Source organism: Sphaerodactylus townsendi, linkage group LG08 (genome assembly GCF_021028975.2).
Source record: "Sphaerodactylus townsendi isolate TG3544 linkage group LG08, MPM_Stown_v2.3, whole genome shotgun sequence".
Classification (NCBI taxonomy): Eukaryota; Metazoa; Chordata; class Lepidosauria; order Squamata; family Sphaerodactylidae; genus Sphaerodactylus; species Sphaerodactylus townsendi.
Window position 1 is genome coordinate 24342734 of NC_059432.1, and position 26195 is coordinate 24368928.

Here is a 26195-nt window from a genome sequence, read left to right on the forward strand (position 1 = left end):
GGCTCAAGCAATGAGAATTAGAGTGCTACAAGTTTGTCATTTTCATCTGTGAAATGTTGGAGGGCAGAGACCATAGACTGACCTGTCTATGTTGATCATAAAGGAGTGATTAAAATGCTCACTTACCCTTTACGGTTAGTTGAGCCATACTGGAGACTGTCCCATATTTATTGCTTGCTGTACACGTAAAATTTCCAGAATCTTCTGAAAATACTTCCGCGATAACTAATGTGCAGATCTCCTCTGAAAATCATCCCCACCACAAAAAAGAGAGCACATTTTACCTCACATCAAATTTGAATGAAAAATATTAAATGAGCATACTGATGTCAGGAGTGAGTGGCTGTTTGAGGATTTACCTTGCAGTCTTCACTGGAAAAAACATACAATTAATATTCTCTCCAAGGGTGTCTCTACCTTGAGGTGTGCTGTTCTGGCTGTCTCAGGGGGCAGATTCTGACATCTATTAAATGGAGTGAGTGACAGGAAGGCACAGTCTACCAGAACATTCTCCTCCAAAAATCCTACTGAAAAGAACTGTGCTTTTCAGAAGCTTCCATTAAATTCAATGAGACTCATTCAGGAGAACTTCTGAAGGACTGAACCCCATATTGATTGGTGAGTGGGTGGAAGAGAAGGGGCTGCCATGAGAGCCAGTGTGGTACAATGGTTTGGCTCAAATTTCCACTCAGCTATGAAGCTCGTTGGTTGGCCAGTCACTGTGTTTCAGCCCAGTCTACCTTACAGGCTTGACTGGGTGCAAAATGGAGGAAGGAAGAAACATATATGCCATCTTTGCACTCCTTGGAGGAAAAGTAGAACACAGTGGTGATTAGATATCTACTGGTATTCTTCACCTCAAAAAGTGAGGTAAAGAACCACATAATTTGGGAATTATATTTGTAGAATAGATACAAAACCCACTGCACATTTAACCCTGTTTGAGAACCACGAATTCTATAATAACTTCCTGGAAAAAACTTTCAGTATCTTATTATCAAGAGAAATAAGTATACACAGCAGCATACCTCTCCACACAAACACATAATTGCACTCAAACTTACAAAATCCTCTGAACAGTTTTGTTAACAAACTAGCCTTCCTACCTGGCTCAGCCATAGACCGCGGTTCTAAAAGAAAGAAAGAAACAGAAAACTACTCAGTTCTGTATTTACTTAAGTGCACCCCATAGTTTTCCACAGTTCCTTTATGAAATCATACAGTTGGGCTGATTCTAGGGCTACCTCCAGGTAGGGCCTGGAGATCTGGTTTACTCCCCAGGATCCATCCATAAATCTCCAGGAATTTCCCTATTCAGAGTTGGCAACCCTAGCTAATTCACTAGGAAGATTTCCGTATAAAGAGTAGTCACAGCTCCTCTTGAAAGCTCCTAGGTTCTCCAACATCAATACCCATAATCATAGCATTGATGGGAACTGGATTTAAATTGTTTGTGTAAAATATTAATCAGAAAATGTGTTTGCATTTATTTCAGTACAGATGGTGAATTATCGGATTCAAATACCTTGTGTCTAAATAGACTGCTAAGGTTCTGATGTGGAGATTGAATGAAAAGTCCATTTCAGTACTACCCCTATTATCTGTCTCAGCTCAAGACACTGATCCAGAATGTTTGTGGATACAGTTCAAAATTGTGCATATGGTATTCTATACAGCAGCTTTGTGCACGGATTTCCATGCAAGATCATCCACAGCCTTGTGCAAATGGCCCTAAATATCTAGATTTGGGCCAATTATACATTGTTATTCTGCCGCACAGCAAGAGAACGTTTCCTTCATGGCAGAGATTTCTGTACAGATGTGCTTACACACAGCACTTCCAGTTAGTGAGAGCAGGGAACCCCAGATGTTTCCTCTCAGGGGTTTCACTCCTTCCAGATCAGTCCCCCATTCAAGCCAAGAATGAAGATTGGCATTTTGGGGGGGTTTTTAGCCCCCAAATTATATTTTTTTAGCCCCCAATTACATTTAATTTCGATATTCCTTATATTGATATTGTGCAAAATGTCACCATTCTTTTTGTCTTTTAAGGGAAATGCCAGCTGCCAATCTCTGTGAGGAGTAGGGAGCAGGGAGTGAGACGGCCTCCCCTCCCTGTCCCAGCCAGTCATGGGGATTGACAGTCAGTATTTCCCTAAAAAAACAAAAAGACAGCAGCCAGCACAATATCAATATAATGAATATCAAAATTACATTTAAAGGACTAAAGGAAAACCAAAAATGGCAATCTTCATTCTTGGTTTGAATGGGGGACCGACCCAGAAGTGGGGGGTAGGGCAAGCCAGTGGTGGGATTCAAATAATTTAACAACTGGTATCCATTGATTGGACTGTGAAGACGTGTAGACTGGCTGTCATGCTCCTAATCTTTCTCTCCTCCCATAGCCCACCTTGCTTTCTACATTTGGGCATTATTCTTTACAGGGGTCCCTAACATCATCGGGACCCATTATTCTTTTCTGGGAGGGTTGTATACGGGTTTCGTGGGACATTGTTTTAGAACGTAACTGTTTTAAATTGTATGTATGTTTTTATATGTGATATTTTATATTGTCCACCGCCCTGAGCCCTTCGGGGATAGGGCGGTATATTAAATCAAATAATAATAATAATCTATATATATAAAAAGCTAACCGTGTATGTGTTGATGACAGGGCAACCCTAGCTAATTCACTAGGAAGATTTCCGTATAAAGAGTAGTCACAGCTGGGCCAATTCCTCTGAAAATTCCCAGCCACTATAGTCAGTCAGGCGAGAGTGTTTTCAGATGTTCACATACCTGAAATTTCATACCTGGCCCAGGTAAAAACGCCTTTTTCCTGGCGCTCCCTGGTGAAGGACAGGGAGGGGCCTGTGTGTAACTGTCACCCTTAGAATGTTCATGCCCTTAGAATGTTCACTCAGATGGCCAAAGATGAGCAGTGGAAACAGCACATAGGCAGTAACTCGAGTGGAAGTGAAACACATACACACACATACAATTAACGTAGGGAGAGGGGAGGAGGAGGAGGAGGAGAGGAAGAAGAGGAAGAGGAGGAGGAGGAGTTTGGATTTATATCCCCCCCTTTCTCTCCTGTAGGCTGACAATCTCCTTGCCCTTCCCCACTCACAACAAACACCCTGTGAGGTAGGTGGGACTGAGAGAGCTCCGAGAAGCTGTGACTAGCCCAAGGTGACCCAGCTGGCGTGTGTGGGAGTGTACAGGCTACTCTGAATTCCCCCAGATAAGCCTCCACAGCTCAGGTGGCAGAACCGGAGAATCAAAACCCGGGTTCCCTTCAGATTAGATACACGAAGCTCTTAACCTCCACTGCCACTGAGGGAGGGAGGGTGGCATCAGAGATGGGATCCATGCAGTTTCTCACAGGTTCCCGAGAGTAGGTTACTAATTATTTGTGTGTGCCGAGAGGGGGGTTACTAATTGGTGATTTTGTCACGTCATTTTTTGCCTTAGTTATGCCCCTTCTCTCAGAAGTAGCTTGTGCCAGAACTTTGAAGCAGTCTAGCAGGAGGTGCACCAAGCGTGGCGTGGCAGCCCTCGCCTGTGTGCATTCGCTTTCCCACAGAAGTGCTGGACCGGCACAGCGTGGTCCTTGCCACCAGCCCCGCCCAGTAATGCCCCGCCCCTGGAATGGCCCGGCCACGCCCGTCAGGTGCCCCGCCCAGCCCCATTGGCGCCACGCCACAGTTTGAATCCCGCCACCACAGGGGAACCTGTTACTAAAATTTTTGGATCCCACCACTGGGTGGCATGCAAGGGAGAGAGAGGGAGTGGGAGAGAGGAAAGCGTGGGAAGGTGGGGGAGGCATGGAAGGGAAGAGAAGTGAGAGAGGGGAGACAGTGAGCTGTGGCATGCAAGGGAGGGGAGGCAGGGGGGCCCTACATCTTGATATGACCCACCCACCCTAAGCGGAGAGAAAGGGAAGGGAGGGAGTGGGAGGGGTGGCATGCAAGGGAAGAGAAGTGAGGGGAGGGAAGAGAGTGAGGGGTGGCATGCAAAGGGAGGGAGGGAGGGGCCCAGCATCACCTTCGAGCTAGGACCCACCCACCTAGCGCTGAGGGAAACGGAAGGGAGGGAGGGAGGGGAGGGTGGCAAGCAAGGGAAGAGAAGCAGGGAGGGGAGACAGTGAGGGAGTTTGCATGCAAGGGAGGGGAGGCAGGGGGCCCAGCATCTTGATATGACCCACCCACCTAAGCGGAGGGAAAAGGGAAGGGAGAGAGGGGGAGGGGTGGCATGCACAGGAAGCGAGGGGAGGGAGGGAAGAGAGTGAGGGGCGACTTGCAAGGGACGGGGGGGCGGGGCCAGGCACCCTAGATTCCCTGAATACTGCAGTTACAGTTAAGAAAACCAGGCACGCATTACTCAGGAGTAAGCTCAGTACAGCAACCATGACATACTTTGAATGGCACAAGTAGCACCAAATCAGAGGGGTTTCCCTCAGAAGTGACACCCATTGCCACCAACCAAACTTACTCTCCCAGGGTAAAGGATCAGCTTGAACCAGCCAACCTAGATGTGTGGGAGGGGTGCCTTTCCATTCCCCCCCCCCAAGGAATGCGGGCACACACATCACTGACATCGCACAGTATCAGGCTGCATGTTTGCATGAGCATGTACTGCTGGCCTCTGCAATTGATTTGCTGCTACTGTTCCTTTCCCATTTCACCACAATAAGCCACAGTAACGCGTGGCCGGGCCACGCTAGTAATAATAATAATAATAATAATAATAATAATTCTTTATGTCACCTTGGCCCATTCAAAGATTTTGGTTGCTATATCAACCAAGTTTCTATTTCACCCTTATCAAATGTTTTCATGATCTTCTGCTAACTTCTTATCTCTGCTGAGGAGCTCTGCCTGCCTGTTTTTCACATTCCAGTGTGCTTTTCAGACTTTACTGAAAAGTGTAGAAATCCCCCCACCCCCCCAAGCAGGGCCTCTTTCAGCTTCATTAACTAACAGCGTCTTATATAAGGTGATTGATCCATTGTGAATTACTTCTAATATAAATGGTGTGATTAAATATATTTTCCCAATGGCTTAAAACATTATAATATTCCTATCAATATTAAACATACTTTTCTGTAATATTCTGAAGTCTGGAGAGTCTTCTATCAATGTCCCTTCTCTATACCACTCAACCTTTGGCGAAGGGGCTCCTTTCACTCGGCATTCAAACACAACCAGCTGTCCCTCGGAGGCTGATATATCTTGTAGCAGCTAGAAGAGACCACAAAAGAGATTTAAGGCTTTTGGAATTTTTGTGTGTGTGAATAGAGTTCGGAGTATAGCAGCCACAAAATGAGTTAAAAGACGACTACAACCTAAACAGAGTTACACCCTTCTAAGCACCATTGACTTCAGTGGGTTTAGAAGGGTGTTAAGTCTGCTTAGGATGGCACTGTAAATGTGCTGGAGACTTTGTTCACTCTACAGAGCAGAAATAGTCAATGATTTTCAGAATTAGATGCTTCAAAAATTGCTGACTTGGTTTTAGTTGGGGCAAATGTTTGTAGAAATTGAGTCGGATTGTATGATTTTCCCCCCAGGAAGACAGTTTATAGTTGGGCAAGCAGTCAAGTGGTGATATGGGTCCAACCAACGTTCCCTGTAAGCTGCATGACCATGCAGACATTCTACTGGTACCACACAGATCAGGTGGCCACTAGCAGGGGAAGCTCTCACAGATTTTTTCGCAGGTGGCTCTGTGCCACTCAGTGGTAGGGGACATCTGTACAGTTCCCAATCTTGGTTAGGGGGACTATTAAGTCCAACCATAACATGATGATTTTTTAAAAAGTTATTAAAATCAAATTACCTTTGTAAACACTGGTGCAGCTATTATGGGTCTTCCATCTAGTCCTTGTAAATAGTTAGTGGGACTTTGACTCTGGAGGTTGAAAAGAAAAATTAAGTTACAGACATTCAATAGCTGTGAAGGGATGCATACAGGAAACACCATGCTGCTTGTAACATAACATTTTTACATTCAGAGAACAAGATGCAATCAGGAGTCTGAATGAAAACATTACATCTGAAAACAGAATTGGTATGGAAAAGATAGTGGACAGGTGACTAGATTCTTGCCCATAAGAATTTCATGGACTTTCTCTTGAATGGAGTACATCAGAATCTGCCCACTTTACCCTAAGCACTTTAAATGGAACCTCTAAAGAAATTAAAAGACTTAAATATGAGAAAAGTCTGAAGCTGTTAAGTTGTTCTTTTTTCAGAACTATTCCTTTTTCACAAACCAATTTGGTAACGTGTGTTATTTGTCTCTCACTCTTCTTCCAGTGAATTCCTTCAAGGAGCTATTAAACACATTTACATGTCACCAGCAAAGAATCAGTCTGAGCATAAACAAACAAGCAAACAGGGAATTTATAATCTTCCTCCTATAGCCCATCCAACTTAGTTCATTTCAGCTTAGTGGAGATCTTTGGGGAACAATACTGTACCAGAACTGCACAGTGTCTAATTTCTTCCAGTGCGTCCTTCCCTGTCTCATAGATATGCCATGACTTAGAGCTATCAGTTGCTAGAAATTACTATGCACAATTGTATATGAAATTCTTCTGCTGTAAAGCCAACTTTAGGACATGTGGTTTCTGAACTTCAACACGTTTGCAATTTGTAAGCTACTTTGATCCATGGGGAAAGGTGGGATATAAATGTTCTAGTAGAACACATGCATATGCAGTATGCCACAGGGTTAGGGTTAGAACACAATACGTCTTTCAACCCAGTCTGCAAGATGGCACCAAATTTTGTTTTACTACCATGTAAACACAAATTTCTCCTTTTTTCAGGAGTCTGAGTGGATCTGGAACTGGTGACCTCTAAGATATCAGGTGAAGATTCATTTTTGCTAAAGGACACAACTGCAGGGAAACCAGCTATGAAAGCTTCCCCTGTACCCGTAGGACACAGCAGATGATATACCTTGTCATTTATGAAACTTCTAGGTGAGCTTTGTTTACTGATTTGATCAGGAGATCTGCTCTTGGGTTGGAGCCACCCAGTTTTTCACTCAGTCCCCTTTCTTGCCACAGTCCCTATACCACACACCTTCTGCTCAAGAAGTTTCCTTGACACCTAGCATAGTCTCTCTCTTTTTTTTGGTGTGAAAAATGGCTCCCTTCCTCCTGTATTCATCAGTGGAAAAATTGGTTGGATCCAACTCTATAGATTGCCTTGTCCTTTCTCTTATACTCCATTGTGCCTGATCCTTCTGACAGCTGTTCAGGATGCGGCTTCTTTTCTACCTCCTTCTTCTCAACCTTTTCCCAACTTTCTCTGTTTTTTAGAAAACTCTACTCCTCACATCAACAAAAAGAAAATTGTAGGCTGGTCCTAGTCTACTAAGTGGAGACAAATTCCTTATGGTAACATGTAGACCCACATCATAGTCAGTTCGGTAGTTTCTTTCCCTGAGATGATGCAGCCAATTAATATAACTTACATGGTGGACAGGAATTGATACAGGATTTACCATAGAAGGTTGAGGATTAGATGCTTCTTGATTTGAGACTGTGACATTGACAGGGGGTGGCAACACATTCGAAGAGACATTGATTGGGTTTTGATACCTGGGAAAAATGAGAGGAAGAGTTTGCTCAGAGACCAGCCTTCCTTTGACAATACATTCCCATAAGCCACAAAGTAGTTTTGGGTTCTGTCATTGTGTTCTTGAAACATGCGTACATCTGAAAACAGATACGATATCTGAAAAACAATTTGAACAAACCTACCAATTTGTTTTTCATTTAATCTCTTTTGGGGACTGGATTGACAGGGAGCTGGTTTTAGGAAAACCTTTTAGATACAAATTCTCTTGAGATATGGCTTGTGACAACATGTGAAACTGGTAATCTGAATCAGGTTCATTGGCTATGTTGGCTTTTGATTTTCATCCAAGTAATGTTTATTTGTTTATGTGGGTGCAAGTGAATGCATTGGGAGATGGTAATTAGGGCATGCTCTTCAATGCCACATAACTGGTGCCATAAGTCCCACGTGGATGGTCCCTGAATGTGAAGGCTCTGGTACATATGACCTAGGATCTGAGGTATGAGTCTGATTCTATGTGCTAACACTCAATGCATGTGGTTTGTTCATCTCTTGGGGTGCCAAACTGGCACGAACAGCCCAACTGGCGTGAGCAGGGAAGAGGACTGCACCAACTCCTAACAGTGCTGCTGCCAAAGTCCATGGTGGTGATGGAACTAGGAATGATGCCCTGATTGCAGAAATGGTTGTGGAGGAGAAGGACTTAAGCCCCCTCTTCCTGCATGCCAAAGTCCTGATCCATATTGGGCCCACATGCTTCTGAGTTTCACCTGGGAACTTCCAGTGGGTGTTTGCTTCACCATAGTATGAACAATGTTTTCTAGACCCTTGGTAGATACAAAATTCTTTCAAATTTGTTGAATAGATTTGTACAGCTTCCCTCCCTGTACAGTATGGGATTCTTCCAGCAGCAAAAGACCAACCATTATCGGGGTCCAGCACAGTTAAACAGCTGTCAGAGTCACAAGAGAGACTACCACTGAGTCCAGTTCCCTGTGGGAATAAAAAAAATAGCTGCCCTCATCTGCTTCCTGGTGAAGCCCTCCCAGCAGAAATGGAAGATTGCCCTGTAGGCCACTGAATTAGATTGGGGGGCACTTCCCCTTTTCTACTGAGAGGGATGTCCACGGGAAGGAGCAAAGAATGACCTTTTCATGATGGATGTGAAGAAGTCATATATTGCTCCATGCAACAGGAGAGACTGAATCTCTGTGTGGGTGTGTATCTGTATGTTCAAAAAGCAGAGCTGGCATAAACATACCCTGAGACATGTCAGCTGCCAGGGCAAAGGCATGCTGATGGGGCCCATTTCCACAGAACCTCACCCCCACATCTCCTCTGCCACCTGCTTGTACTCATGTTCCCAGCTGCCCAGACTCATTGAGGAAGGGAATGTTGGTGGCACCCGGTGGTGTCTCTCCTGCTGACAATGGCAGCAGCACTCCCAGATTCCTACGCTGGCCAGTGCTGATGGGGAAAGGGTGTGCAGGTGATGCTGGCAACTGAGCAGGGGCTGCGGGAGAGCTTGCAAATAGGAGCAGGATTCACGGACAGGTGGGAACGTGCAAGTGTGGGAGTGGAAAAGAGGGCACAAGGAGGGTCCTGCACATTTTCTAGCCAGGCCCCTCCCCCCGTCCAACCTAGAACTGACTCTGGAGAAGGGCAACCACTGGAAGCTCATTTCATTCCAGGGCCTTCTAAAACTTGAAGCTGACTCCACTGGAAGAGATGTTATTTCTGACTCTTCTTCTCCCCCTCCACTGAGAAGATCAAACACAATACGCTTGATCTGCACTATGAGATGGAAAATATTTTATGAGTAGTTTAGAAGACTTCAGTCGTAAAACACTTACTGATCCATTTCTTCTTTGCTGGTGTCGCTTTCAGATTCAGAAGACGAGGCTCCTGTGAAAAACCAAAAGTCACTTAATGTGACACAAGATTTATTTGATTGCTTGAAATCAAGGGGCTTAGAATGGATTGTGCACTAATTTTGCATACAATTGCACGGTAAGGTGTTTTATACTCTTAAATGCTGTAAATATGCCCAATAGTGCAATTTTGTATTTTGCTTAATAATAATAATAATAATAATAATAATAATAATAATAATAATAATAATAATAATAATAATAATAATAATTCAATTTAATAGACCACCCTACCCCCGAAGGGCTCAGGGCGGTTCACAAAACAATCAAACACTTAAATACATCAAATAGTTTCAATTAAAACAATAAATAAATTAAATTATGCATTTCATGCTGTTAATGGGGTAACATACATTTAGGTTTGATGATAATTTCCCACAAATGTCCATTTTTAAAAAATCCAAAAACTTAAACCAGAAAAACAGCAGTCTCCACACCTCCCCACCCCATGTGGCTTCAAAATGTCCAGAAATTTTACATTTTTACAAAGAGAATGCTCTTTTTGTTGAAGAAATAAGTTGAAGCATCTAGACCTGTCAAAAAGAGACGTGTTCAGTTTTCCACCATACTCTCTGATGACCAGCATCTTGTCAGATTAAAACAGAGTATGACTGTTGATATCACATAGCTTCTGTTCCTGAGATTTCTGCCCTTACCTTCTATATAAATTTCTGCAGAAGTTGAGTCAGTTCCATAGATATTAGAAGCAAAGCAAGAATAACGCCCTGTGTCTTCTTCGAAAGCTTCAACAATGACCAGTGAATGTAGGTTTCCTGACTTGATGACTTGAATATCTGGTGAGTTTTCAAGCTCTTTTCCTTCACAGTACCACCTGCAAAACAAGAGTGCCATTTGTCACAAGGTGAACAAATTGACAACCTGCAACAATAAAACAGCTGCTCAGTTGCCTTAAGCAGATGAAACTGAATAACACGACAAGTACCCTGTTGCCTTTTATGATAAACAATAATGGGTGACATTTCACACAGAGCATTGAAACCTATTAGCTTATTAGAAAAGTTGAATAAAGATAAGTGTTCTGTATTCAGCTTTGTATACTTTCCTAATGCTTCTATTGTTTATAGTCAATATGACTCTCTCTCTCTGGATATACAAAAATTGTAAGAGAAGCAATCTGAAAACTGTGGCTGCCCTTTGTCCACATCTATTATAATATTTGGGAGACTTTTTGAGTGATTCTCACAGATTTCTACAGATGATATTGCATGACCATCTATGTAATCTGTTCAAAAGCTGTCTTGGCTCTCAGTTATAATTCCAAAGCCATTATATAGAAACAAGAATTCCAGCTGAACGGGGTTTTGAAGATCTCCCATACACTTTCAAGCTATCTTTGGCTCATTCCGCACATGCAGAATAATGCACTTTCAAACTGCTTTCAGTGCTCTTTGAAGCTGTGAGGAATAGCAAAATCCACTTGCAAACAGTTGTGAAAGTGGTTTGAAAACGCATTTTTTTTGCGTGTGTGGAAGGGGCCTTTGTAGAAACGGCTTGCATACGTGCATTCACATTTGTTTATGTGTGACTGAAAAATGAGGTCTGTGGGACTTTGATTTCTGTGGCTAAAATTTTTGCACATGCATGGAATCATGGGATACACAAAGTCCTTGATGAATACTTGTTGTGGTCAGACCAAATTATTCCTGAATTCTTTCACAGTAGATTAATCTTGGGAGAATTTCCTCAAGAGTTACAAGTTGTAGTAAAACAAGAAAGATATTCAACGCTTTAAAATTGGGGTGCTATTTTCTTAAAAAATATATGCGTTTAACAAAGAAGACCAGTAGTGCCTCCCTAAGGCAGAATCCACTCAGAACCCGATTCCATGGGTCTTGTTCCCAGGAAAGAGGAGGAGCATGAGAAGAGCTCAGAGTTGTTGAATGTACTAAAAGCTCTTGGACTCCCGTCTGGTCCATTACAGGCAGACCAGTGCCCTGTAATGAAACAGATATGAAGAAAACAGGACATTCCTGTTAAGAAATGCGAAGGAGGACTACAAGGGATAGAGAAATGCCAGCCAAAGCTAGCATGAAATATAATGCTGCTGTTCCCAGACCTTTCAATAACTATTTCTGTTTATTACATGCTATGATCCTTATAGGACTGGGATTTTAAAGAAAGGACATCTTGAACTTGACTTATTTCATGCCCTTTAAACATCTCTAACATGAATATCATTTCTTGCCTCTTAATACAGGTTGATATAAGGCAGACTCATATGTATATGTGTGACTCAGCCTAAGTACATGTAACTGGAAAGAACAGAGGCCCTTCTCTTCTTTATCCTCACCTCCACTTCCCTGTTTTCCCTTGGTTGTCTCCCTTATAGAAAATATTAGATTGTAAGGTCCCTGGGGCAGAATCCTATCTTTGTGTAACCTGTCAATTTCTGTGCAAATTAATGATCTTGTTAACATAATCCATTGGGCCCAATGGAGACCTTTCTGGTTATGTGAGGAGGAAGAGGGGGGGCTGTCACCAGAAAGCCCCCCATTGGGCTCAGTGGACTCACACCACCCAATGTGGTGCGATGCAGTGGCCAAGTATCTCTCCCCCATATTTTCCTTCAAAAAATAAAAGCTCCCTATTTACTGCTCAAGATCTTTAAATCAAAGGAACAGAAAGATGATAGGGTAATGCAGGATAAGTCACATGTCTGCTCCAGTTCATGGAAGCTACCTGATTATCACACACATGGAGTCTTCCTGTCCATGGCCAACCATCATAGGCAATCCTCGCAAGCAAGGTTATTCTTTTGTGTGGTGCATTATTATGTTAGTTTACAAACATTTATCTAATGCTGCTGTTGCTGCTGCTGCTTATTTCTGAGTAAGACTTTGGGACTGATCTCTGACTATGAATAGGAATCTTCAGGGTAGAAGATCTCTGAACTCTCAAAGCAAAATTAGCAATAACTTTTCTTCGTTACGCCTCTGCATGTGCCAGGGTGCTCTCATAGGAAACTCATGACAAACAGCCTGTTTATAGAGTTTCAAATCTTCTTGACGCTTACTGGAGAGTGGTGTGTTGCCAAGTCAAAGTAAAAAAAAAAAAAAAAAAAAAAAAAAAAAAAAAAAAAAAAAAAAAAAAAAAAAAAAAAAAGAAAAAACACCCCCCCAAAAAAAACAAAAACAAAAAAAAAAAAAAAAAAAAAAAAAAACAAAAAAAAGATAGTGGAAAAAAAAAAAAAAAAAAAAAAAAAAAAACAAAATAAAAAAAAAAAAAAAAAAAAAAAAAAAAAAAAAAAAAAAAAAAAAAAAAAAAAAAAAATTAAACCAGTATTGGTGAGCTAAGTAGTTTGGAAAAAATGTAGGCACCTCAGAGTAGAGGTGGCAAATATGGGTCACATACAAGCCAATGGAGGAAATGTATAGCATCCTAAGATCAAACTTACTAGGTTACTCTCACAGTCTGTCTAGCATGGTACTCTGTCTCAATGGGCCAGCTCTGACGCAATATGTTGCATTCATGGAAAGCCTCCTGGAATGATTTGTATGGAAAATACTTCAGCAGATTATCATCCATGTCATTTGCTGAAAGCCAGTTAATGTGACCGAAGGCTGGATCCTACTATAAAACAGATCTAGATCTCCAGAAGGCAGTCTTCCTCCAGACTCATAGCCAGAAATGTTATGGTGAGGGGGCATAACCATACTCTAAGAGAGCGGAGCTGCCGGGTCCCCATCATTCCAAGCTGTGAGAATCATTGGGTAGGGACCGATAATACCATATCCAGTGATGTCATGAGGTGGGACAGTGATGCCACCTTTAATTATTAATAGTAGGATTTCCACTTACTATGTATTGTATAATATTATATGTTGTGTATTGTATGATACGGCATCTATTAATATACCAACATCCTTGCGGCTTTAAAGAGACTGGTTACCAGATTTTAAAAAGTAACATAGCAACTCACTATGGGCTCCTGCTAAAATGCAGTCAAGCTGTTAACTGCTAGATTGATGCCTCCTATCTCCAATGTACCAGTGCAGTAGTTACCAAACAAGCAGGCATGAACTGAAGTCTCAAAGGAAGACATGAAGGGTTTGGGTCAGCTGGTGGTCCTGCCTCCTGCAAATGAGCCTTTGAATCCAATATTTCAGCTGATAATGAACTTCAAATTCTAAGTCTTAAGGTCAAGACCAGAGTTCTGACTATTCAGGCCTGATCTGTGAGGGTGAAGGGGGGCACCTGCCCCTGACAGCACAGGGATGCGGGTGGCAGACTGCTGCTAACAGATGACAGATGTTAAACAGATGTTAAACAGATGTTAAAAGGGGGGTTAAATGGTCAGTAAATATACCCTTTCTCATGAAAAGATGCAGTTGTGCGTGCTGCAGTGGAAGTTGCAGCGGCTCACAACCACATTATAAAGGAGTGCAGATTCTCTTTTAAGATAAAAGAATCTTACTAACATGCCGGCTTCATCAAAACCATTATTGTCTGCCCTGCTAAACATAGCACTTTGATTTTAAAAAAGCATTTTTATTGCTCCGGACAGCTATTAGCAACACTTGCTTTTCTACAGTCGTACCTGCCCTTTTGTTTCCAGCGGCAGCACAGAACCTACAAAATGACTGGCGCAACTGTAGAAAAGTAGAAGTGCCGCTAATAGTCGTCTGGAGCAATAATAATGCTTTTTAAATCAAAGAGCTATGTTTACCAGTGCAGACAATAATGGTTTTGATGAAGCCGGCGTGTAAGTAAAACTCTTTAATCTTAAAAGAGAATCTGGGGGTGGGGGGGGGGGCGCGGAGGAAGATGGGGCAGTTTGATTCACATCTTCCTCTCATCTTTTCATGAGAAAGAGTGCACAAGTTTCTTTGCTACAGACTTCTGGGATGAAAGAGATATGATCACAGTTTGGAGTGGAAGTAAAAGATTTCTTGGCAAGGGAGGTGGTGGGAGAAGTTCCCAAAGGACAAAAAAGTGATCGGAAAATACATCAGCAAAGCATCTTTCTTACACTGAGTTTCAGATCACCCTTTTCTTTCTGTGGTGAGAGAACATGAAGTGAAAAGTTAGGATGATTTCAGGGACTGGAGAGCTGGGGAGATGCCCCCTGAAATCCACAGGCTGGAGTGTTTCTGGTTCAATGGGACCATAATACCCCTAGGGGGCACTTTCACCAGGTCTGCTGTGAGGGAGCTTCGTGGTTGCACACATGGCATTCTAGGTTGGGGTTTTTGTGTGTGTTGCAGACCCAGCCCAAGAACTGAGCGTTTTAAGGGTTACATGAGAAAGGCTTCAGAGAGCTTCTCTGAAGGTGCTCTTGGTTTTCCCCTCCTCCTTTTGTGTTTAGGTTCTGGGAGAATGCTGGGCAGGCAGTTTTTTGTATTGTTCTGCTATGATTTGCCTCCCCTCCCCCATGGGGGTGGTGAGAGACAGGGGATGGTGGTTATACCTGCATGGAGAGCTCACCCCTCTTCAGCAACATCTCGATGTTCTAGAAACTACTCTGAGCCTTCAATAAGTGTTTTTAAAAGTTCCACTGAAAATGGAGGTTCCATTTATGGAAATGGACTTATAACCTGCTTCCCACCTACCTCCCCAAAATCCATTTAAAGGCCCAGGTGCTTTTGAAAGCACATCACAGAACCCAGCAGTGACTAAGAAAGTTATTTTTACATTGGAGACTTTGCTGCCGCACCCCCCACAATACATGGGACCATTCTGCAGACCTGTTCTAGATTACTCTGGTCAGGCCTTATTCAAATATCAGCATGTACTTTAAGAAGCCTTAGGCATCTGTGCAAGGCAATTAATGACTGGACATTTTGGAGGACACTGATACCTACGGCCACCATGAGTCAGACTTGTCGGCAATTAACACACACATCTAGTTCAATTTTCTATAGCAGATTACACATCTCCTGACAAGAGATCCACCTCAATTACATTTTTGATTTGTTTTGGATATGGTACACTAGTAAAAATGTTCTTAGAGACTCCTGCCTCCATTTGATCAATTGTTTACGCTTCTAACATAGATTCACTCAAAGGAGTATGATAATACCATCCATTGATCATTGATAGAAAACAATTATTTAACTCCATTAAAATAGCTATTCAGCAGTAAGCAGGTTATAGGCAAAAATTAATGCAATTTCCCATATCTAGATGTTCAAAATATCTTTTGCTACTTCTTTCAATATGCTCTGGAGTTGGCAATCATAAGTCCTTTGAAAATCCTTGCCTTGACAGAGTTCTATAAAGCTATGAATAGTATGGACAAACCAGATTGAGAATTTTCTCTCCTGTTCCATCAATAATATTAAAATTTGGAGTACCCCAATGAAACAAGAAACCCTTACGTTTGAGGACTGGTGCATCCAAGTTGATGTAATGAATAATTTCATTATGTGTTGGAACCAAATACTGGCTCATATTCACAATTTAAATTACCAACAGCACAATCTTAAACATGCCTGCGTGTATTGCTGGTGTCAAGTCACTTCCAACTTATGGTGACCTCATGATGTCATTAACAACCTTGCTCAGACCTTGTAAGTTGGCGCCTGTGCCCTATCAGCTTACGTCAAAAATGCAATCGTTCATAGGTAGCAAATAATGTAAAAATGTAATTATTCATTAACAATTCATACAGATCAACACCGTTTTGTTTACTATTTAATGAGGTTTTTTACTATATATTATATACATTGATTATACACCTATGTATAAAGAAAAAAAAATATGGCCATCCAGGAAGAGGCGACATCATAATCTGAAAATAGCAAAAGTGTAAGTAAATCTGATAGACTTAAAGTTTGCTTTATGAAATTATGTGGAACTAGATTTTAAATCCTAGGCCTAGTAATTTATGGTGGCTACTAATTATGGTTGCTATTTGCCCAGTGATGTTGGACAACTTCCCACCCCTACCCTTAGTCCTCCACCCTTACCAATTTTAGTAGCAGGGGAAAAAAAGAATGGGGAACAGTGTCAATGGTGATGTTATAGAAATTACCTCCCAAGTCTCTGTGGTCTTTACCATAGAGATTGGGGGAGTTCCTAGGACCTAGAGCATCACTTGGAAGTGGCATCACAGCAGTGACTGCCTGCAAAATATCTTGGCATTTGTTGGAGTGAGACTGGCAATGCTGTCACTGTCTAATATTCTAATATTACTACACAATCTCATACAGTCTTATTTGACGAGGCAACATACCACATAGCAAGGTGTGTAGAGTTAGTTCATAGAAAAGATAAGGCATTTTACTCTTCATACCCCCAGAGTGTTTGCCACTTTGACTTTCAAATGTACCTAAATCCTTCCCCAAACCCTTTTTTTCTGTATTGGGTGGTGATAGGTCTTGAGATTGCCTAGATACTATGTTCCTTCAGCTTTTTAGTTTTCTACTGTTAAGTACTGTTTTTCCCCCTGTAGTGAGAGGTTTTGGAATTGTCTAGGCCAGGGGTAGGGAACCTGCGGCTCTCCAGATGTTCAGGAACTACAATTCCCATCAGCCTCTGTCAGCATGGCCAATTGGCCATGCTGGTAGGGGCTGATGGGAATTGTAGTTCCTGAACATCTGGAGAGCCGCAGGTTCCCTACCCCTGGTCTAGGCATTATAACATATTTAGCCCTAATGCTAGATGGGAGGGGTGAGGACAGGAGTTTGATAATGCTTGGTGAGTAATAGGCATTCTGTATGTTCGTATAGAAACACATATGCTCACAAATGCAAGCCACAACAGTATGTGGTTTGCAGTTAATGGTTAAATGCAAATACCAGGCTGGGTGAAACTGGACATTTGTTTTTCTGCTCCTGCCCCCCTTCCAAGGTCCCTCCTACTGCTGAACCAAATGTGTGTGCATAAAATGCTGTCAAGTTGCAGAAGACTTGTGGTGACCTCATAAGGTTTCCAAGGCAAGTGATTAAGCTCATATACAAACTCACATACAAATTGCCAATGTCAATGAAATATAGGGCGGATGCCATAAATACTTGTGTGCAGCCACTCAGGTGTGTGCAATGTTCAAAAACCCTGGAACTGTAGATGTGATAAACACACATATTGGCAGTCATCTTTAACCTATGAAGCTTAAGTCAGATTCAGATCTGTACTTTTATATCCATCCTCTGTATGAGGATGACAGCCACATCTAGCATGCATAGAAAGATACAACCTATTTACCACATATAAGTATATGCTCAATTTTTCCCTTACTCTTGAATCAATGTGATAATCATATGTCAGTATCACAACATTAGTGGAGTGGTTGGAATCTATTTCAAAGTCACAGACGAAATGATTATTGAAGAAAGATTCTAACAGAAAGCTCATAGCTTCTTGTTCAACTCATGGATTGAAGGAAAAGGAAATGGTTATTTTTATCATAATTTATTTATTAATTAAAATATTCAGACCAGGCTTAATTTGACACACTGAAAAAAAACAGTTGGCAGCCCGTGAGTACTTTCTGTTGCAGAAATACAATAGGGTCATGTTTACCTGACTTCAGGTGATGGAATTCCTACCACAATGCAGTCCAACTGTATTTTGGTTCCTTCAGGGACCTCTCTGCTCTTCAGTTTTTGAGTAAAATGTGGCGGTTGGCCCAGAGGCCCCTCAGAATAAAAAGGTGCAGCCGACTCTGCTGTTAACTCTGAACTTTCTAATTCATTTACAACTTCCAAGTCTGCTTGCTGACGATTATCTGGGCTATCAAGTGAGGGCTCAGCTTTATCTAAATCTTGAGGTATAGGAGCACAAGGCCTTTCTCGGTTTTCAGACAAATTCGAGAAACCAGAACTATTGTCTTGGGTAGCTTTATTTTTAGATTCAAGTTTGCTCCTGTAGTTTTTGCATGACCTTGGTCTGATCCTTTTTGAATTGTGTGCTTTGAAAAGCGAAGAAAGCTCTTCAATGAAATCTGCAGCCTTGTTGAGGAATTCCTTTTTGGATTCTGCCTCTGTACCAAATTGCTGTTTCTTTAGATCCTGAGAGCCATCCTTGGAACTTTTAGTGTCTCTAGCATTCTCCTGACAAAAATTGGAGTGAAGAAAGCCTTTATCAGAAGCGGATGAATCTGTAGATTGGAATTGCTGTCTGTTTGGAACAGTTTTTTTCAACTCAGAGGGATAGAACACATGTGTATGCTGTTCATCCTGCTTGCGGTCAAGTGGATCTTGGCTGATTGCCTGCCTGGCCAGGTTCACACTTTCATCCAGTTCTTCTTGGCTCAGAAAAGCAGAAAGATCCGGAAGGTCATCTTGGCAAGCCACCTCGTCTGAAGTCCCAGCAATACCACCACAATGGAACGAATGCGAAGATGGCTCTGATCTACTTCTTTCACTATTTCCCTGATGGCTGTTTTCAGCTAAGTAGCTCTCTCGCAGAAGTTGAGTAATGGATGTCGAAGATTCTGATGTATTGTCTTGCATGCTGTTGACAAAGAGTACAAACAGGACCATAACCTCATCAATAGCAAGATGGTTTCTAGTACTGAATATTTTTTTGTCTGTAGAGAGGAATACAAAGGACATTTCTACCCAAAGGAAATTCCTACTCCTCTCTTTATATTGGGTCTTAAAGATCAAATTCGGGATGGCCAATTTCTCTGTTCTTGAGAGCCACTCTATTCTCCAGACAAAGGCTGATATTCTAACAGTCTATTCCCTGAAGTCTGAGGCCTTCCTTTTTGTCTGACAAAATAAGTTCTTCCATTGGAGTGAAGGAAGGTTTCAAAATTCATCTTATAGTACAATATAAGCAATTGGTTTAGGGTGAAAAGTTTTATTTACTGAACTAGACACCCCTCCCCCCAATCTATAATGAAATTAAAGAACTTTCCTTATACTGAGTCAAAGACCACAGGTCCATCAGATCCAGTATTGCCTATTCTGACCGGCAGCAGCAAACTCTCCAGGGACTCAAGAGAGAAGTCTTTCCCAATGTTGTGGGTGCCTGAAACAGACCCTAGGGCCAACTGATGCAAGGCAGTATCTCTGAGCTACAGCTCCTACCTAAGCAAGAGTTTCCTACTTGCAGTGTGCCTGCATTCACGTACAACAATACATACATAGATGTAAAAGTCACAGCTAACTTATGGAGATTCAAGGCAACTAACATGCAGAACTGGTTTGCCTTGCCTTTCCCTGAAGAGACTTCCTGGTCGTCTTCCATCCAAATACCAACCAGGACCATGCACAACTATGCGTACAATATACACAGAGGTGGGATCCAACCAGTTCTCACCACTTCTCTAGAAGTGGTTACTATTTTTTCTGAGTGCCGAGAAGGGGTTACTAAAGCAACCTCCCTGCCCAATAAGGACTGGAGGTGCGTGTGTGCGGCGGCGCCACTGTTTGAATCCCACCACCATCGGAACCTGTTATTAAAATTTTTGGATCCCACCACTGAATATACATATACATACAAAATCCAAAAGATATATAAATGGAAGAGTGGAATATTGGATGGGAGACCTTTATCAAAGTGTGAGCAAATTGGTTACCCTTCAAAATTTCACAGTGCTTCCTGGAGACAAATGAAATGGTCCCAGGTCCACCAATTAGCCAGCCATGATTTGTATAGTAAGATTTGAATGTTCTGTTTCTAATTGGTGAAAAGCTGTAAATAAATAAATATTAGTAGTAAGATTTGCATTTCTTCCCGTACAGAATATTATATATATGAAGCTGTTCTCTCGGTGGTGTAGCATCTTATCATCTCCTGAGCTACTTTTCCAAAAATCAGTCTTCTTGCCTTCTGATTCTCAGTCTGAAACTGTGCCACAAGGTGGATTACTGTTTTTATGCCTTATGCAATTCCAAGTTTGGAAGAGTATAGTCTTGTGGTACCTGCAAAAGTTACCATTAAGGACACTTTATGCAAATATCTGCTTTTAAAATTTTTCTGTATGAAGGGAATTATGGGTTGTGATCAACGGTTCAGTACTCCTGAGTTCATGGAAGAGGATGACCTTGTGAAGTAGCAATTAGTTTGCAGAAGTCCAAGAGCTGTGTGAGAGGAATTCTAACCGGCTCTACTGTCCAGCTGATTGAAAGAAGAACTCTTGAACCAACAGAGCAGTTCAATGAGAAGCAGTCAGCTGGGATCTTAGATATAGAGCTGGAACCGCATCAGAGGAACTATGGCTGTGTTAAGTATATGGTCAAAAAAGCCTTGGGAAACTAAGACCCCTTCCGTACATGCTGAATAATGCACTTTCAATCCACTTTCAATGCACTTTACTGTGCGGAACAGCAAAATCCACTTGCAAACAATTGTGAAAGTGCATTATTCTGCATGTGCGGAAGGGGCCTAAGGCAACAAAAGGTACTTGGGCTGTGTGCAAAAGTTATAGAAGCACTGCACATGATATACCAAACATACAGATAATGAAAATGTATACTATAAGTAGGGCCTTTTCTGGGTGGGTAGGCTGCTTTGCCTTTGGCCTTCATAACAAGTTTGCCTCAGTTCAGACATAATGCAAAACTATGGTTTCATGAAACTACCTGTCATCCAAACTCACACCAGCACACTAACAACAAGTTAGCTGAGGACCTTTAAACAAGAATCTGTGGCCAGGAAATGAAGCTGGTTATCAAACACAGTTTCAGTTGTGATTTGATATCAAATATGAAGATAGTATCCTGGTTTAATTCCCATCCACCTGCCCCCACCACAAGTCCCCCAACCCTTTGGAGTCTGTGGGCACCTTTAGCATTCTGACAGAGGGTGGTAACCCCAGCCACAAAATGGCCACTGCAGGGGGCAGAGTCAACCGCAAAATGTCAGGGAGTGAGGTTGTGCATAACTCTAATGGAAACTCTTCAACAATTCAGGCAGAAGTTCTGTTTAACTGTATGCCTTTTTAAAACAAGCATATTGCTTTAATATGTATAGCTTATCTTCAGTCACTCATTAAAGATCCTTGTGCTGTGGTGGTAGTTGTCCCAAAATAACATTTTAAAAAATCTGCTCAGCCAATCAGATCTGCAATAGCCAATCAGAAGCCCTCCTACTCAAAAGGGCCATCTGGCTCTGCCCGCTTTCTAAAGATGCTAAGCGAGTACCAGGAAATGTATCAGCAGGTAACCTGGCACTAACAAGCACTAGGGACTTCTGCTCTACACCTTTTACTCCTTCCAGAGTCAAATGGCAACAAAAGCAAGAAAACCCAAAAAAACCTTCAGCTAGTTCACACTCGCAGCAAGTCTCTCCTCCACTCTCTTCACCACCAAGAGCCACATTGCTGAGCCAGGATTTACTGTGAAAAGCCAGGGTTCATTGAACACACAAAGACCAAATCCTAGATTCACTAAATGACCCAAGCTCAAATGAAGCCATGGCTTTGAATTATATCTGAACAATTCCTTTCTGTGCTAAAGACTTAATACAGAGGGGTACCGGGGATAAGTGGCGCCCGGAGACAAATTGTCTCCAGGCATCCCTGCCCCAGGGATGGAGCTCTGCCCCACTCGCTGCCACCCTCATGCCTGGAGGCAGGGCTTCACCCCCCCTGCTGGCTGGGCTCCCAGCCAACAGCTGGCAGTCCCTTCTGCCCTCCCCTCCGGGGAGGCCAGAAGAGACTGCCGTTCCCAGCCTCGGAGAGCTGCTTTTATAAGGACTGAGGCTGGGGGCAGGGGGCAGGAATCAGGGCCATGCCCCCACCCCACCCCTGGGGCATGGCCACACCTCCCCAAGCCCCACCCCTTGCCTCAGAGCTTATAAAAGCAGCTCTCTGAGGCCAGGGACGGCAGTCTCTTCTGGCCTTCCGGGAGGGGAGGTCAGAAGGGACTGCTGACTGCCAGCTGGGAACCTAGCTGGTGGGGGGGGCAAAGGTGGGCACCCTCAACCCTGCCCATGTTGATGACAGCATGGGTGGGGTCGAGGGTGCTCAAAGACAATGAGGCCGCAGGAAGTCCTCCTGCCTCATCGTCTTCCAGCTCCCTCGACCCCACCCATGTCATCATCGACATGGGCAGGGTCAAGGGCGCCCTTCTCTGCCCCCCACTGCCATCTTCCTGGTCACATGGGGAGCCTATTTTGCACACACACACCCCTTGACCAGAAGGGTGGCGCCCGGGGACAAGGGATACCCCTTGTCCCTAGGTAAATATGCCACTGACTTAATATCAGAGATGGGAGATAGCAAGGCTTTTGAATAGCTGAAAATGTCATCACTGTATTTAGTGTGTACCCACTTTGGAGCGGGGGTCCCCACTGCCCCATTCTTTGGTTGAATAGTACTTACAGGTTTTTAAAGCACTACCCAAAAATTTGTGAATAGAGATGAAATCAGGATGCATAAGAACACCTCACACACTGCTTTCAACACCCTGAACAGTAGTACTTCCTGTCTCTACAGCCAGAGGTCCCTTCCGCACATGCAGAATAATGCACTTTCAATCCACTTTCACAATTGTTAAGTGGATTTTGCTATTCCACACAACTGCAAAGTGGATTGAAAGTGGATTGAAAGTGCATTATTCTGCATGTGCGGAAGGGGCAGAGAGTTGTCTAAGTGATAAATCCTTCTTTAATACAAGAAGTCCTCCTCTAGCTTCAGGGCAAAGACTCCTTCCTTTGGGAAAATAATTACTCTGTTGGAGAATGTCACTTTACTTCGCAAGATGGAATCTTTGGATCTCACCCAGGGCTTGGTTTGTAAGTCAACCTGAAGAATCCTCTCATTTCTCACATGCAGCTACTAACATCATACTCCCCATGCGTTAGCAGCTGCCCCACCAGATGTGGCAGAAGTTCAGCAAATTTCTGTAATCTGAATATGTAACATATGTGATTATACAGTCATTTTTCTTGTTTCTCAAGTGGAGGGATTTCCCATTTGGGCTGTGGGATACCAGAGCAATGCAATCACTTGTAACTAAGTGTCTGCTACACAATAGCAACTACAAGTGCCAGTTATTTTTTTGTAAAAATACATAATCTGACCAAATCACATTGAAGTCCTACTGATTTCGGGAGTGCAAATCTCCCCTTGAAATCAATTGAATTTAGAGATGATTAACTCTGGCTCTGCCACGCTTGCAATTAATTTCTCTGAGGAGCGGCACGCCAGTTCATTCCTGCAATATTATAGAGGTTTTCCGGTTTCATCAGTTTCACCAGTATGCCACACTGTGTCAGCTGGTGGGCTGATGGGAATTGTAGTTCCTGAACATCTGGAGAGCCGCAGGTTCCCTACCCCTGTCTTAGCTGGATCCAAACTTCGTTTTGGTTATGCAGGCAAGAGTCATTCATGAAGAAATATTAATGTTGACAAATAATGAATAGGATGCAGAGTAAATTTACGACTGATGGAATGGGAGGTTAAATTTCTGCCAATTCCCCCTCCTTCCTGCTGCAAAGCCTTGATCTGCCCCCAAAGCTGTTCCTGCGGGTTCCTGTCCCCTCAGAGTGGCATTTCAGGGAGATAAGTGGGCTGCAAAAGGAGAGGGACAGGCAGGAAAGTTATGTTCCTCTGACAGGAGAGCTTTGTTAGCAGAAAACATAGGCACTTTCCCCACTTACCGTAAGCCCCGCACTACTTGAGGAGAGTAGCGCGGGGTTCCTCCTCCCTCCCCACGGCAGGGGCGGCCACAGCGCAGCCGCCCCGACGCTGCCGCTGTCGCGCCCCCTTAGCGCGCGGCATCCCAGGCGCTCTTCCGAACTGCGCCTTTTGACGACCCCGCACAGAGCGCGGGGTCGTGGGGATGCCTGGGTGCGCGCCTGGGATGCCGCGCGCTGAGAGCAGCGCGCGGCGTAGGGGGGATGGAAGGGAGTGGGGAAAGGCCCAAAGTCTGGCTCTGACACTTTTAAATCACTGATCATCTTCCTAATAACTGCTCAAATAGCGAAATAATTAAACTGAAATAACTGTGCATATTATCAAAACAAATGTATCGAAGTGTTTTAAAAATATTGAAGAAAATAGTTAACTTACAAGGTAAGGGAACAAAAACTGCCATTTGTTAGGGGGGGGAAAGCCATATTTCACATTTTCATTCCTTTGTATAGTAACAAACTGGAACTCAGATAGCTGCTTCAAATCAACAATTATGCCCTGCTGTTGGTATCCAACTAAGATTTGAACCCCAAAGACTGAAACTGGTTTCCACTAATCACTCAATTAAAACAGTAGTCTATTAATTTACCAATTATATCTAGAATTCCATTTGAATTAGGCCCCTTTCACAACCTACGAGTAGACAAACACGTTCAATTAGTACCTCAAGTTCCTTCCGAAAAAGTTTTACTTCAGGAGTGATAGTAATCTCACCTGGTTTTAGTCATAAACTAATACACAGAATATGATTTTTATTATTCAGTAATATGTGTAAAGGAAGATTAGGTTGCCAAACAAAGGAGAACCAGATGGGAATATGAAGAAAAAGCCCATGGAGATATACAAAATATACATACTAGGACTGGTTTGCATTATGTTCATACCCTAGTGAGTCTGCCACGAAGCTCACTTGACATACTTTGGCCAGTCATGGTCTCTCCATCTGTCCCACCTCACTGTTGTTGTGATAGTAAAATGGGGAGGGTACAGTGTTCTTAGGTCTTTGGAAGAGGAATGGATTGAAATGAATATAAAATGCTTTCGACTATAGGTTGATATCCATTATAGAATTCTGGCAGTTGCCATATGTGTTTCTGTCAGATGTGGATTGAGAATCCCCTCAGCGTACCTAATTCCCAAGTGCATATGGGACAAATCTGGATGAGAGCTATAGCACATAAGGAGAAGGAGTTTAAAGCTCCCCTGTTACTCTTGTCCCAAGCTGAAACAGCCCTGAAGAACCCCTATTTCTCCCATTGCCAAAAATTACATTTATCCATCAGCAGAGGTTAAGCTTTCAGTACACATTATGGGGTAAATAATAGCTCCTAGGGCTGTTACAATTCAGAAAAAATGGCCTGAAGACTTTAGTCTGTCTTAATGAGCCCAGGGATTGTGACCTGAATAGAGTCCACACATGCCTGGGAACTGTGTCATCAGCAGAGAACTCTGAGATGAGGTCTGACAGAAAACCATCCTGATAGCCACACTTTATAACATGTGAATTGTCAGCATCAGATGCTTATGTTTTTTTTGCTAAAGCAGATTTCCTAAGAATGGATTTCTCGTTTGGCCTGTGTTGTAAATGAAAACAACTTGAGTGTGTACAAAGCTAATGTTATTTATCAATAGATTTTATAATGGATTTTAATTTATATTATATTTTTGAATAAGTGGAGTGCTATGTATTCACATGTACTCTGATTTTAAACTATTGGCTGGCCAAAAGGCCGTAATAAATATCTATCTATCTATCTTGAGTGTGTACAATGCCTGACTTGGTTGTGATCCAAACTTTAGTATGGATTATTTGGGGTCATAATGTTTTATAAAACTTTTGTGTGTTTTTCTCAGCTGGTGGTTGAAGATAATTCTTTGTTCTACATTTAGCAACTGAGTACTTGGCTACCAGTCAAATCTAGCTCGCTGCAGAATCTTTTGCCTAATTTTTAAAAACCATCAACAACATGAGGCAGAATCATACAAGAAAAAGTTGAGTTTTATCACCCTTGTAACTGGAAAAGGTGGACACCAAGTTTTCTATAAGCCCCGGGAGATTTCTTTCTAAAATTGAAGTGTTCCAAGTTTTAACACAGTATTCAGATCACCTCTTGTATG

At 42.6% G+C, this 26195-nt stretch overlaps 1 protein-coding gene across 4 annotated transcripts in view; it reads right to left on the reverse strand.

Annotated features, from left to right (window-relative positions):
* MYPN (myopalladin) overlaps positions 1-26195 on the reverse strand; it is an 81444-nt gene that overhangs the window by 27957 nt on the left and 27292 nt on the right. For 3 of the 4 annotated variants that reach the window (XM_048506348.1, XM_048506351.1, XM_048506347.1), the window contains exons 2-9: positions 18011-18943; positions 10183-10358; positions 9449-9500; positions 7489-7615; positions 5842-5913; positions 5102-5243; positions 1107-1130; positions 127-243 (exon numbers count right to left, since the gene is read on the reverse strand). In XM_048506348.1, the coding sequence (XP_048362305.1) occupies positions 127-243; positions 1107-1130; positions 5102-5243; positions 5842-5913; positions 7489-7615; positions 9449-9500; positions 10183-10358; positions 18011-18942 (1642 nt within the window). In that variant the 5' untranslated portion in view covers position 18943. The remainder of the gene's footprint in view (positions 1-126; positions 244-1106; positions 1131-5101; positions 5244-5841; positions 5914-7488; positions 7616-9448; positions 9501-10182; positions 10359-18010; positions 18944-26195) is intronic. The other variant, XM_048506350.1, reaches the window with a different exon arrangement.